At 44.4% G+C, this 14,993-nt stretch overlaps 1 protein-coding gene across 5 annotated transcripts in view; it reads left to right on the top strand.

Moving 5' to 3' along the window:
- mura (murashka) overlaps positions 1 to 14,993 on the top strand; it is a 194,007-nt gene extending 179,014 nt beyond the window's left edge. For all 5 annotated transcript variants that reach the window (XM_065433167.1, XM_065433168.2, XM_065433166.2 and 2 more), the window contains 3 exons: positions 4,524 to 4,690; positions 4,973 to 5,133; positions 14,590 to 14,993. In XM_065433167.1, coding sequence (XP_065289239.1) covers positions 4,524 to 4,690; positions 4,973 to 5,133; positions 14,590 to 14,652 — 391 coding nt within the window. In that variant the 3' untranslated portion in view covers positions 14,653 to 14,993. The remainder of the gene's footprint in view (positions 1 to 4,523; positions 4,691 to 4,972; positions 5,134 to 14,589) is intronic.

Here is a 14,993-nt window from a genome sequence, read left to right as displayed (position 1 = left end):
GGTGAAATGAACACTGGATATGAAGAGGTGTCCGCTTCATATCCAGTGTTTGTTTCGTCCCTCCTTGCATCTTGCAATATTTAGCACAAGAAAAATGAATACGCACCAACTGGCCCAATTCATAGCTCTTGAGCAGATTATACTGGGTGATCTATTTTAATGAAACAGATTTTTCAGAATTAATAAAATTTAACAGATGTGATGGTGCTTTCTGCACTAGTCATTCTTTCAGCGCATTGGACACTAGATGATCGAGTAGTCGTTGCAGTCTGTTTGTTAATTAACTAAAATTGAGGACATAACTTTTTAATTATTGGTTTTAATGCGAACATTGCAATGGCTGTATTGGAGGAGTGTGGCGTTGCTGGAGGCTAGCAATTTACGCAAATTTAGAAGTGCCATCCATAGCCCAGGTATTCAAGGTTGCCTTTTCCTACTTCGATACCAAAACTGAACGCATTAAGAGAAGCTCTGCCCACATGATGCTTCCCGCCTCGTTTGATATTAATGCATAAGCATTTTTTGGCGAGTACCCTAGCAAAATCCGTCTGTCCCATGACGCCTTATAGCTACAAAATAAATGCATAATTGGTCAACTTGACACATGTAATCGTTATAAGAGTGTAATAGTACATGATTGGTTGTGTTAGAACAATGAAAGAAGACACTTCTGACTGGGATTCGAACCATGGACTGCAGTGTACATAAGCATTCTTTGGTGAGTGCCCCAGCAAAACCTGTCCCTGCCGTTATGCCTTATATCTGCAAAATAAATGCATAATTGGTCAAGTTAACACACGTAATTGTTATACAGTCAAACCCGCTTATAATCATATCATTTTTAACACTATATCGGTTATAATAATGAGAAGCTGCTGCACTGTCAACTTTTGTGTTTTCTATGGTGAAATAACCCACTTACTACAATGTTCCCATGCCACATTATCAGTTATAATGAAGTCTGGCTGCTAGGTATCCATGCTGAAAGGTAATGGAATGTGAAATTCTTGAAAGGAAAAAGTTCACCGAAGATTACGATGCTCCTTAATGTAAAATTTGAGTGTAGCTTTATATGTGTTTTCATTTCGTGATTTGTTGGCTTGTGCGGACAAACTTTTTTGTGCGGCACATTGCAAATGGAGTGAAATGTGGCATGAATGCCTCGCTAATTGAGAGATTGCGAGAGGCAGTGCGTGGGTGACCTGGTGAGCCGGTGCGTGCAGCTGCCGCAGAAAGACCTCCGCTCATGCAGTGCTTCGTTTCCATATATGGCGTCATCACCGATGGCGTCATCGGTGAACAAATGACACGTGCTCTTGTGGCACGATCTCATACCCATCGTCGCTGTAGAGCCGCCTTGCGTGGCACTATGCTTTTCTTCTCACACTTTCGCCATGCCCTCCTCCTCCTTGCACTCTCTTTGCTATCGTTGTCTTTCATCTCCCGCTGCACTCTCCGTTTGATCTTTCATCCTTCGCTGTGCTCGTTTGCTTGGTTAAGGGGGACGCCGCCACTCGCCGCAGGAACGGGCGTCTAAAAGCTGCGCTCTAAAAAGAAAGAGGAATGCAAGCCACTGCACCCTCCCCACCACCCCAATGGCCCCCGTGCACTCGTATAATAGACCTGTCTTCCAGCCTTCTCCGCTCTTCGGCCTCACGCGCCTCTCTCCCATCGTTCTCCCACCCCTGTGAACACAATTGGGCTGCGCCCAATCGTGTTGAGAGGCCCACTTTTGAATGACAACTCATACTTCCTAACCCACTTCAATATGATAATTTCCACTGGTTGTTCTGGAGCAGGTTTTTCTGCTTTATGGTAGAGTCTTACACTTTCACTTGGGAAAATTTAGTGTTGCTTGGCATTTTCATTCTGAGGCTGACATACAAAAAATTGTAGTGACACTCGTTACAAAATGCACTTGGTGGCAAGTGTAATTAGTGTACTTGCCTCACTTCATCCATCTTTAAACCGCGCATGGCCTCGACATTGATTGTAAAAGTAAAGGGCGAGCGCATAAAGTGAAGAGTTAAGTATTTTTGCACTAGCACTATTATTATTGAAAGCATATTTGTTTTAGTGGACAAAAGTGGCCATCTTAGCTGCAACTATTGTCTGACATGCGGTTTTCCTTTGTCCATTACAGTAAATGAGGAAATTGCCAAGGTTTGCGATGGTATTACTGTGCTAGCAGTTTCTCTGAATTCTGTATAAGGTGCGTTCTGCAAAGAAAAAAAGAAGGAAGCAACAGTGAGCACTACTTTCCAAAGTCAAATAATAATTCCAAGTGCTTTTGGTGCTATTGATTCTTAGCCATCAATTCTAAACATTATTTCACCATGTTATCACCAAGCTGCCAAAATAGTACTCACTGAAGCAATGTACACTTACTCAAAACCGACATTAATTTACCTGTGATGGTATTAGTATTCCACTGATCTGGAATGGGTTTTCTGTTTCATAGGCCACTTGGGTTCACGCTGTGGTGGAACACCCTCTTGCTTTGCTGTTGGACCACTAATTTAGCCTTTGTTTATGTCGCATCTCTTATCATTGCTGAGAGAAGTATTTGTGCTTTTGTAAACATTTATTCACGACAGATCTCAGCAGCAGCTGAGTTGATAATCATAAAAAATTTATTCAACAGAAATTATATGGCTTTTTTGAATCAGCTGCTTGTAGAAGCTTCTGCATTAGGTTTAGAGCATTTTGCTTTCTGCTGGCTCATTTGGATTTTCCAAATCCGAGAGATTGCTTGAATGCTGAGGTAACTGCTTCATGTAAATAGTGGAATTTACTATTAGAGATTGATCCACATTGCCTGTGAAATACGTAGTATACAAATTTCCTAAGTAGTAGTGCTCTTTAAATAGGGAAATTGAAATGACCTTGGCAATTGCCGACCTGTATCTATCTTGCCAATATTTTCAAAGGCTCTCAAGAAAATAATTCATTGTAGGGTCTTGAATTTTGCTATTTTTTTCTGGTGGTAACATTGATCACCTTATCTCTAATTGTAATGATACTATAGTTCAGCTACAACAGTGTTCCTCATATAACTCTATGAAGATCAATGAAAATAAAACAAAAGCAGTTATCTTTCGGGCCAAAATAAAGCCAGTCCCTCATCATGCCGATATTAATTCAACTCTCGTTCTGTTGATATTGTTGACCATTTAAAATGCCTTAGTGTGACATTTACTGCACACATGTCCTGGGAATCTCATGTGAACTTACTAGTGATAAATCTAGCTCGAATAACTGGAATAATTGGTCGTCTCAGATGCATTCTTTCTGCAAAACTTAAAGTACTGATTTATAATTTACTTTTCTATTCACATGTTAACTACTGCTAACTTGTTTGGGGTACGACTACATTCTCCAACTTACAAAAAATTTACGTTATGCAGAAATGATACCTACGCTGTGTGTACAATGCTGGTTATAATGCAACAACTGCAGATTTTTTCCATAGAACGCGTGTTATCGCGGCGCACAATCTATATCACTATCGTTTGAGTACTAGGTTTAAATATGAAGTGAGATATAATATAAACAACCTGGGTACACTGGCACATTTCGAAAAAAATGAGCATTATGCTACCACACATGGTGCATATTGGAATGCTGTTGCACCCTGTTTGAACTCTGGCATGGAACGCCTATGTTGTTATTTGCCCTCACTGTTAAACCATTATCAATTTGTTAATTTTTATTTATTGATTTTCCACTGCTAACCTTAGATATATGTTTGAAAACTTATTTTACTTATCCTGGCATTTAATTCGGACCATTGTGTTTTACTTTTGTTCTGCGTCGATGAAATGTTTGCGTTTGTTTATTGAATGTGCATTTTTTTTTCATTGCTTTTGCCCAAACGCCGTCATTACATGGGACTGTGGACTTGTCAAGCTGCCTACTGGCAGCTTTTTTTCCGCTGTTCTCCATCTGTAATGTACATGGTGGAAATAAAGATTTGATTTGATTTGCATATACCCACATATAGCTTTCTGGGTGCAAAAAAAAATTTCCTACATCAAATCAAGTTTCATTTGAAGGTTGTTTTTTTTCTACCATTAGGCATGCTATGCAAGTATGGTAAGACAGCTTGCTACAGAAAGTGTGTACTGCTTATTCCTTAACCTGTATTACAGGCTGTTCACACATTGAGAACGTGGGGTTTCAGTAACTCCATGTCACTCAGTGTGCCTACTTGTGAATGCCGAGTGTGGCACAGTGCCCGCACATTTTCATGTAGGCCATGCTAACAGTTGCGGAGTAGAGGGGTAGGGGAGCAAGTGTCCTTTTGCAGCTGTTGTGCACATGTACATTACATGTTGTGAAAATTCTTTTAGTTTCAAATGTTGGTATACTTGGCAGTGTGTTCTTTGTCTGCCCGTGACAATGTTTTTTAGCATGCCTTGTGTCACCTTATGTCTTTGTGGTCGTAGGTGTGCTGCATGCACATACCCTGGAGACATTCCCAACTGTGCTGATACTGTTGAGGTGCATGTTCACTGATGCAGCTGGTGGCCTTATGATGGTTCTAGTGCCATGCTGTCCAACAACCCAATGCCAGCGTATGCGCCTGAAATGGCAAGTGCCGAGTCGCCAGCAGCTGAGAACTATGAAGCCCTGTTGAGCTTGGCCGAGAGGCTGGGAGAAGCCAAGCCACGTGGCTTGCCAAGAGCAGGTATGTTCTGAGTCATTTTCATTGTGTTGTTTAAAGCTAAATGTCAAGGCCTGGCTTTCATGGGGCATGGTGCGGTGTGGTTTAGTTGTCAGCTATAAAAGTAAAAGTATTGTAATGGAGGCTGGACAAAATAGCCAGACAGCATTAGCTTTGCATTCCAAAGGAAACAATGCATCTGTGTTCAGCTTTGGTGGTCTTTTTACTATATAGTCATGCAGTGTATCCTTTACAATCTTTAATTGCTTTCTGGTGTGATGATGGATTGTACCGTTCTCTGCGCAGAGATTGAGCAACTGCTGTCGTACCGCTTCAATCCTGAGACGCACGAATCTGAGCAGACATCATGTGTGGTATGCATGTGCGACTTTGAGGCCCGACAGGTCCTGCGTGTGCTTCCTTGTGGGCACGAATTCCATGCTCGATGCGTTGACAAGTGGCTCAAGGTGGGTGCAGTATGTCATGACAGAGTGCATTGCGATATCTGTGCTGGGTATCAGGTCACACCATAACTTTTCATCGCCATGCTTAAACTCCTCCTTTTGAATTTCTCTGATGTGTTCGTAATGTTCTACCCCTCTTCATTGTGACCCTATAAACATACAAAACAGGAACATAGCATATGAAGCAAGAGCTTTTGCAGCACCAACTTTTACTCGAGGAAGTTATATAAAATCCAGCATAGTAGGTGTAAGCTTTTGTAGAGATTAGTCTTTGGCCGTTATATTTACTTCGTAAGGAGTGTTGCTGGTTTAGTTGTTACACGGCTAAACCCTTTCATGGCACCAACCTAAAAGAAAGTTTGGTTTGCTTTTAGTCTTTCTTTGAATTGTCTAGATACAATGAACTTTATAATTCCAACTTAAGTTAAGTGGTAACTTAAAGTGGTAATTAAATGAACTTAAGTGGTAATTAAATTGGCAACTTAAATTAAGTAAAATCTCATTATAACGAAGTTTAAGGAACAGTTGAAATCACTGTGTTTTATCCATAACTTTATTGTAACAGTTGTCTGCTCTCACAGTCAACATTGCCTAGAAGGGGGCTGGGGCTGTTTTGTTATTGCAGGGTAAGTAACAGCTGACGCTAAAGCCCACAGTATGCCACTAAAACGGCTGCAAATGATTGAGTTTTCGTCAGCAAAATGACTGCTCTCTCTAATGCAGCTGTCAACGCCACTCCATCCTCACCATTGTTGCGTGTCTTGATCCTTTTGTTAGCATGCTGCCAGAACATGGCAAGCCTGTGGCTTCATACGCTTGCCACTCTACATGATTACGCACTTGTGCTTAACAACAAAAAGAGGTTTCCTGATGCTGGCATCCAGTGACGAGTGTTGCACAAAGCTTCAAAAGCATAAGCTCCATTGGCTGCATTGGGCAGGCTTGCTGAATGGATACAACGGGGCTCGCGCATATTTAAGTGGTCGTTGAAAGGTGCGTGTGAAAATATTACGAAAGCTCTGGAAGACTGCCTTTGGACTGTAAAATAATGAGTGTCCCTTGCAAAACCTGTGGGAAATTGTGGTACTCTTAGAAGCTTCCATGCAGCCATAGTAGCTGTAGGTGGTGGTGAAATGTAGAAATTCTTGTGTTCTTGGAAGTTTTTGTATGCAAAGCTTTAAGTACCTTTGGTGGTTAAAATTAACCCATTGCTGCATGGTTTATCACAGGGTTTTTCAATCTTTTTGGCCTTGGGGAACCCAATCGGCCTTCCAAGAGTGCTGTGGAACCTCTCGCCTCTTTCCAACGATGTGCTTCTGCACAGACTCGTATAAGTGTTGCTATGAATCAAGTGAATGGCTACACACAGTATATTATTTAATGGGCACAAATAAAATTAACAAATTACTGGATCATTTAAACAAGGTATTCAATGTGTGGCTCCTCAACACTTAGTCTGCCAGATGGCCCATAATGCCTGCATTACATTGTGTTTGCAGTTCAAAAATGCATTGAGTGAAGTTCGTGTGGATTGAGGTTTGTGTGTTTTAAAAGTAAAAATAATTGTACATGCCTTCATAACCATCTTATTGGCTATCATGTTGTGCCAGGAACATGTTTAAAACTTCACCAGAAATTCAGGCATCAGATAAACATGGCTGCGTGATCACACGTGCGAATTCCGAGTAGCATCCAAGAAGGGGGATAAGGGCGAAGTAGCACTGCCGCCGTGTCTGCGTGGGGCTTCTGGTGTTTGCGATTCGGAGTGTTATTTTTGATCTCACAACTCCATTGCTTTTGATAAACTTGTGATTGTGCATAACAAGCTATTTTCTTGCACATTGATCTGCGCTCTGTGATGCAACGCACGCAGACCATGCGGCTAGCTATTGCTATAAGCACCGTGCATCATAAATGGCATCTTGACACAAACAAAATGTCAGGCACGTGAAAAATTTTTTGCATGCAGGTGTCACAAGTGACTTTCTTGTGGAATAGATTTCGAAATATTATTCGCCACACTAAGCCTAAATGCTTATGTCACCTGACCTGCAGCGGTGCTTCTTATGTGCATTGAAATGTTTGTAGCACGTTTTTATTCCAGTTAAAGTAGAAATTGAAGCAGTGTAGTAGCAAACCAGCCTGTATTGAAACTGTGCCATGCCGACGGTGACATGCTAAACTGCAAATCACACATTAACATGCCCCACGTGCCCGTTACAATACAGTAAAACCTTGTTAATTCGGATTTCACGGGTCTAAAAGAAATGTTCGAATTAACCAAATCTCGAATTATTGAGGCTATCAAGAAAACAATAAACAGCTGCTTACTATGTCAACATGCCCTTATTTACTGAATAAATCGGCAAATCCTGTTTCTATTTTGCACAAAAGCAGTACGGAAGCTGCAATTCTCGTCATCTTGTGACTGATTAGCGCTCGCTGTGGCAAAGGCCTCACGATCGATTTCCTTGGCAGCACGGCCACAGTACTCGTCTTCTTCTGAGACCTGCTTTTCTCTAAAGCGCGCCTATCTTGATTACAATTAGGGGTGTGCAAATATTCTAATATTGTTGAATATTACATTATTAATATTCGTATTCGATTCGAAAACTAACTATTCGAATATTTGAAATAAATCGAATATATTGTTGGCATGCGGTTCTTAGCGTTTATTTCTATCTGATCTAAGAAAGTCTGCGTCATTTCATGCTGAATTTTGCGATAATTACAGGCTGCTGATGAATTTTCACCTGTAAAACATGCTTAGCCACTTTACATGTGAGCGGTGCAGGAAAGCCAGCTTCTCAGTAACAAGGGGAACTGGTTTGCGAGCGAGGGTGCACTCTTTTTTGCAGGTTCCAACCCCAATCCTGAACTTACTGCTTGACAGCAAATGCTATGAGTGACAGCTGGTACAGGGTCAAATGCCTCTGGGTTTATGGGAAATTGATGTGGTATAATAAGGCACAGGTTGGTGAGGACAACTAGTGGAAAAAACTGAATCTTCCAAGTACACAATCCTTTAGTATGACTGCTTAATAGTTCAATTTTTTTACTGATGACAACGTAATTCCATTGTTCCAACATGTTAAAATAAACCAACTTACTAATAAGTGCATGTGCATATCATTATTCGATATTCGATTCAATATACGATGTTCAGTATTCGTATTTGATTCATACTTGAAAATTTTGATATTCGCACACTCCTAATTATTTTTTCACCAGTGTCGCCGCCCATCGTGATGTAAACAGTGCTCTTCATCCTCGCCAGCTTTGCACAGAGCAAAAATGAAGTTACTGTTTGCTGCAACCGCTGCAGACGAAATCGCGGCTGTTGCATTTATGGATGGCGACCTTGCGGTTCTGAAGGCACGCGGCCGACGCGAAACTACCATTTGTTGCAATTGCGCATGCCACCGCGGTTGCTATCGACGTGATCATGGATGGCCACTTTGCAGTTATGAAGGTACGCGGCCGACGCACGTACCTAGTAAAAACGAAATCACTGATTGCTGCAGCCGCTGCGGACGAAACCGCGGCCACTGTCGACGCAATCGTGGATGGCGACTACGCAGTCCTGAATGCACGCCGCCATCCCGGTGCTATGCGTAGAGGTAAACGCAAGAATAAAGGCTTAAAGGCGCAAATAGGCATACAGAATTCTGACGTTGCTGTCATTCAAGTACAATTTCCACTGATGACTATGGCGATGCAAACTCCGCTGCTTCGTTTCGGTGGATGCTAACGCCGTTTTTACTCTTTTGCGTTGTGTCTACAAATGGAATACAGGTGATTCTGGATATAGTAAACTCAAAGGGGATTGTGAAATCATTTGATATATTGATCTTTTGAAGTATAGATTATGCCTACCTGAAGTTTATCTGAGATTTCCGCACATCTCTGACAGTTTCCCCGAGATTTGCTTCTCCAATTGATGCGAGACACAGTGTTCCATCCTTCTTATTCACTAAGACCACACGAGGTGCCCACGGACTTTTCGATGGCTGAATGATATCTTCGCACAGCATTTCGTCGACTTGTTGCCTTATAGCTTCTCATTCTCACGTCGACACTTGTTAAAGGGCCCCTGAAATGGTTTGGACTAATTTTGTAGGCACGTAGGGTACAGCTTAAGTAGAACATTTGCACCACAATTTAAGTGAAGCATTACGTATTAATAGAGCTACAAGCGTTTAGAAGTTACCCTCCTCCCTTGCCATGCTTTTCCCCCTCAACTCGCCGAGCGAGCGGCGCTAAGCTCCGCCTTCACTGGTTCTGCGTCACGATGCGACGTCGCATCGTTCACTTACGGTTGTTTTGGAGCACGCCCCCTCCCGCGCGAGAACTCTCCGCTAGCCGCTTGGCCGTCGACCGAGAGCTATCGAAGCAGCGTGCGTTGCGAGCATTCTGTCGTAGCGCCGAACGTGTCCAGTATTCCGGTAACCACAGGCAAGCTGATCATTTCGGCCAATTACTGGAGGCATAAACGCAAGCTGATGAAGGAACTTTAGCGTAGACGTACGTGAGCAGCCTGATCGGTCTGCACGGTCCAGACACTTGTTGGCACAGCGCTTAACCAGTCAAACAAAGCGCTAATATTGCTCTAACCAAGTGTAAAACATTTTAAACAATTATAAAAACAATGTGTTGATGATTACACTCCTGCGAAAAATACGCACCAGCAACAAAGAAGAATACACTTCGTTGCTGCTACTGTGTATGGTTGAGCTCTGTGCCACCAGGTGGCTGCACCGTGCAGACCATTCACATTTGCCCTTCTGCTCATCTCATGGCTCATCCCGGCACAGTCAAGCGGCCAGACCCTGTACCCTTGCGCTTGCGTTTGCCCTAATACCGGACTCGCGAAACGCTATTGCGTTAGTAATCTTCCGGTGTAATGTGACGGCCACAAACGTGCAAATACTGGCGCCGATCGGATAGCGGCAGTCCGATGTGCAGCAGCGGGTTCGCTCGTATGCTGCCTTGTAGAGGGACACGATGTCGCAGCTTGACGTATTGCCAGTCGCTAGGTTTGCACTCCACAAGGCAACAAAGTCAAATCATAGTGCTCGAGAAATGACTGAGACCGACTCTGACCGCAGTGCTCTTGTCAAAATGGAGTACGTTGTAACACAAGCCGATGACGCTTGCTGTGTGCCGGAAGTGCTTAAGTGTACTGAAATATTGTTCTTGTGCCTTCCCTTTATGTTACTTTCTTTTTATAAAAACAAATTAACTGACATTCCAACTATTACGAAGATCATTTGTTTACCGTAATGTTGGAAAAATTATTGATCACGCGCTCTGGTCAGCCAATCGGATAGCTCGCCCCACTGACGTCATATGGGTGATTTCCGTCATATGGGTAGGGGCGACTTAAAATTCCGCCGAGCAGCGTACTGCGATCGGCAGCGATGCACATTTTTAAAGCCTTATAATTAATTACACGCTTTACGCGGAGCACTTAGATGTGTCAATTAATGATCAGAAGGACCTACCCTAACGACTCTGTACGTTTGTAGAAAATCGTCAAAATCGTTTCAGGGTCCCTTTAAGGGCTTTGGCGGAGTGGTCGAACAGATTCTTTGGTTATTATGCGATGCTTTGCGACTGGTGTTTTCCTAATTTTTGATGACATTGAAAAGCAGTCTTTGGATCGTCGAAGAAGACTTTCGAGCTGTTGTTGTTTACTTGTGGGGAGGCTTGGATTTATGTCGAAGACCAGTTCGGGAACTATGGCCGTTGAGGTGGATTCGTCAAAATCCGAGAGGAAAAACACATTGTTGGTTTCCACAATTTCCTCGAGGTATGCGATCGTCATGCCCTTGTTGATGTGCTTGAATTTATGTCTGAAGTTGGTCAGCATCACTTTCGCTTTTCTTCCATGCAGTCAGGCGACCCCTCTTGCGATGCAAGTTTACCGATCAAGCAGTAGACGTTGATTTCCCTCGTTGACGCCTTTTACGTCTGCAGGTGTTTCGGTACCGATGGAAATGACAGTGCTGGAGTGAGACGAGGTGCTTACTTGATCTTTGAGCACACTCAAGGCGTGGTGACTACGGGAGCTCTCCGGCGGCTTCGACTTCAAGTCGATGATTCCACTGTGTTGGTTCAGGAAGTCCATGCTGAGAATGACGTCTCGTGAACACTGTTGGAGTATAACGAAGGTGGCAGGGTAGTTATGTGACACCTACCCTGCCATTGACGTTGTGACATTGCTTTGGGCCAATTTTGGGTCATGAAAGGTAATTCTTGCCATGCAGGTTCCAGTCGGCATTATTACGTGTCCTCCAGTAGTCCAAATTTTTGGGCCTTCCTATGCAGTCATTTCTTCAACTGGGCGGCGATGGGTCCACTCATGATTGAGTAGTCGGCTCCTGTGTCCACTAAGGTGGTGACAGCTTGGCCGTCAAGAAGCACGTGGAGGTCGGTGGTTCTTTGTCTTGAGTTGCAATTAGGTCTTGGTGTTAGATCACGGCTGCATCGTGTTGACCTGTGGCTGGAATGTCACATTGTCGGGTCTTCTTTGATTCTAGGCTTCGTCAGGGTGGCGGTGTCTCATTGATATGTTGTCGAGGTAGTCCTTTCGCCATTCAAAGGCGGCAGAGGACTTTTGTCAGTTCAACAAACAGCAACCGCACCTAAATCGGTTGCTGCTTTTAGTTTTCCAGATATGGGCTTGCAGACTGGCCTCCGGGCTGGGCCTGGGTATGGTCGATGTGGGGTGGGGGTAGGGGGGGCAAGTAGTGGCCTGGTGACAACAAACGTGATGGTCGTCGAGAGCTCCATTGAGTGGCGGTGAGGTATTCGATGATGCCACGAGGTCACTCCCCAAGCTGTGGATGCAGCGTGTTGACTGCAAACCCTCGCAGTCCCAAGTCGCGGTATGGGCATTGGCAGTATACATGGCCAGCTTCTCTGCAGTGGTAGCAGAGCGAATGGTGGTCAGGGGCGCGCCAAATGTCTTTTCTTTCTCGGTGCGTTTCGCTGGCTGACAGGTGGGTGGGGTGGTGGCGGTGGCTGCGCCTGACGACGGAATCGCGGCGTCATGGGGCTCTGGTGTGGGCGCAAAGGGGGAATCTGGCAGCAGGTGACGGCGATGTATGTCAACACATCGAGCTGTGGCGATGGCGGTTGCACTTCAGTAACCCCAAGTCATTGCTGAACCTCTTCTTTGGCAATGTCGGTGATTGAGGCCACTAGAGGCTGCGACCTTGGAAAGAGCTGCAGTTCCTCACGAACGACTGCTCTGATGGTCTCTCGCAGGTTGTCGTGGTTGAGTACTTGAACATCGGTGTAGTTTGTGGTCAGCGTTCGATGGTTATATTGCCTTGTCCGCTTATTGAGTGTCTTCTCAATGGTTGTGGCCTCAGACACAAATTCAGCAACAGTCTTGCATGGGTTGCATATCCACCAAAGAGCTCTTGCTTGACACCCCTCATCAAGAAGGGAACTGTTTTCTCTTCTCGCATATCGAGGTTGGCATGTCTGAACAGGTGTGTCATCTCCTCCATGAAAATCGCGAGGTTCTCATTGGGTAATTGTACTCTGACTTCTAGCATGGCCCTTTCCTTACGCACGACCCTCATAAAGGTCGGCAAGACCGAGGTTTCTGGGCCTTCAGCCGATGATCCATGGGAGGTTGGTGGCTCCCGAGGTAGTTGCAGTAGGGACAGCCGTCGGGGTTGTTGACTTGGCCTTGATACCTGTGGTTTTCTTGGGAAGAGGCCCGTACTCTAGTAGCAGTCCTTGCAGCCTATGGCTAGCTTGCTGGTCCTTGGCGATGTTGATGTTGTCTTCAGGTGTCGGACTTGGATCGCTGCTTTCCGAGGGTGTTCCATATATAAACACACTAGCACCTCCACCAGATGTCACATAGTAGTGACGCTGAATAGTACAGCAACAAAACTGTGAAGGACAAAAGTAACCTTTTATTGGGTAAACTTGCGCCCACAAAAGCAAGTTACACTCAAAGCATAGCAATAGCGGCGACACGATCAGAAATCGGCAAAATTTGATCTGCGGGTCAAGCATATCAGCTTTTATACGTGAGTCATTGAAGGTTCCACAGCCATAACCGATGTCCGCGTGTCTTCCAGAAAGTACTACGCAGTACGCGTCGCACATACAATCAGATTACACTAGCTTCGGTGACATCAGACAACGGGTAGAACCATCAATAACATGAGAGCAACTTCCGACACATGCAGGTGCATTCTGCACCAAGAGATTGTTTAACATTTGTTACCGGTGAAAACTGTCACCTGTGAAATATAAACAAGTACGCATGTCAATATTACGTGTCCACACCTAAGCGGTCTACTTTGCCACTTCTATCTTGCTCCATGAATATGAATGGTGTACAACATGGACACAAAAACTTAATATACAACAATGGTTAGACTTTCACAGGAGGGAAAGCTAAATTATGAATTATAAGTACGAACTGCTGAAGTTGTCTTACACTTACTTTGTGCTCCAGTTAAAACTACACAGGTTTCACAATATAAATGGTCTCGGAATACATTAATGTTATTAGATTCGTCGGACGATCCTACCGCCGTCAACCAGATATAGGAGACGTCGGACGATATCGCCGCTGCCACCATTTGAAGGAGTTGAAGGTCGTAGAGAGGAACTCGGTGAACAGGATTTGTTTACATATTTTACATTTTAAGCAAGATACATTGGCAGTCTAGCGCGACTCCCATATGGAGCCCGCAAGACTAACATACAGCAAACAGCTTACGAGCACACAGCTCACGAGTACATTTCTAGCATGACAACGAGCACTCGGCTCCCGACGACGAGCACTCTCTAGCAGCCGGCAACCGCTGCTTATAAGTCCTTGGTCCCCCCCTTGAGTCCCAGTGGACGGAAACGTTCGTCCAGTCATCGTTCGATGTCAATGTTCGACGTAACCGTAGATGACCCGCCCTTTTGGAGGAGGGCGAGGGCTGTTGGAGGAGGATGATGACTCACATACACGTGCCGCACATACACACAGGTGAAAAGGGCCGGAGCCGATGTCAGAGGGCTTCGTAGAACTCTTTGTCCCGGGTGGCGCAGCCGAGTACCACATTCCTGAGCTGACCGCGCGCCATGTGGCTGCCGGTCATCCACAGTTCTCTGAAGTGCGCCTCGTCTGGTTGGATTCGAACACGTGCATCGGGCTGAAAGCTGGCACGTTGCCACCCCGTACGGCCATTCCTAACAATGTGTAATTTTTATTGAATGAATTTAATCAAGTTAATGTTCAAAACTTCGCGTTTCACAGTGTGTTCACTGAAACATATTTCTATCTTGAACCATCTGAAAACACGTCTCTGATGGTATTTGCTCAAGTTTTCCTTGAGTGTTTTCACCTCCGAGATAAGTGAGCCTCGTTCCAAAGATCTTTGTAATATTTTTCATGTGATGTTTGAGCTTTATGATTGCTGTATTTTCTTCCAGAATAACCGCACATGCCCGATCTGCCGAGGCGACGCATCTGAAGGTGGACACAGCTCTGAATGAGCATGCATTCATGCTGCCTGCCAGGATGACGACCAGAAGTGGCACCACATCGTTCTTCTCCTTTTTCACTTTTTTTTCCTTGGGCGGGGACTTTGTTGAGTGTGGCTGTCGTCTTTGCATGCTCTGGAGTCTGTCAAGAGGTATCTGCAAAGCTGACAAAATGCTTGGTTGCGGAGTTTCAAAACCCTGTGTGCGCTCTTGGGATTTCTTCTGATCCTCTCTTTAATGTGTGTGACATTGCTTTGGGCCAATTTTATGTTCACCAAAATTGAGTTCTGGGATCGAAAGTACTGATTGGGGCTTCTTCTTTTTTTTGTGCAATACAAGAGGTTCTTTATTCA

This window comes from Dermacentor albipictus, chromosome 1 (assembly GCF_038994185.2).
Source record: "Dermacentor albipictus isolate Rhodes 1998 colony chromosome 1, USDA_Dalb.pri_finalv2, whole genome shotgun sequence".
In the NCBI taxonomy this organism is placed as follows: Eukaryota; Metazoa; Arthropoda; class Arachnida; order Ixodida; family Ixodidae; genus Dermacentor; species Dermacentor albipictus.
The sequence above is the reverse complement of the archived record's forward strand: the minus strand, read 5'-3'. Positions and strand labels throughout refer to the sequence as shown.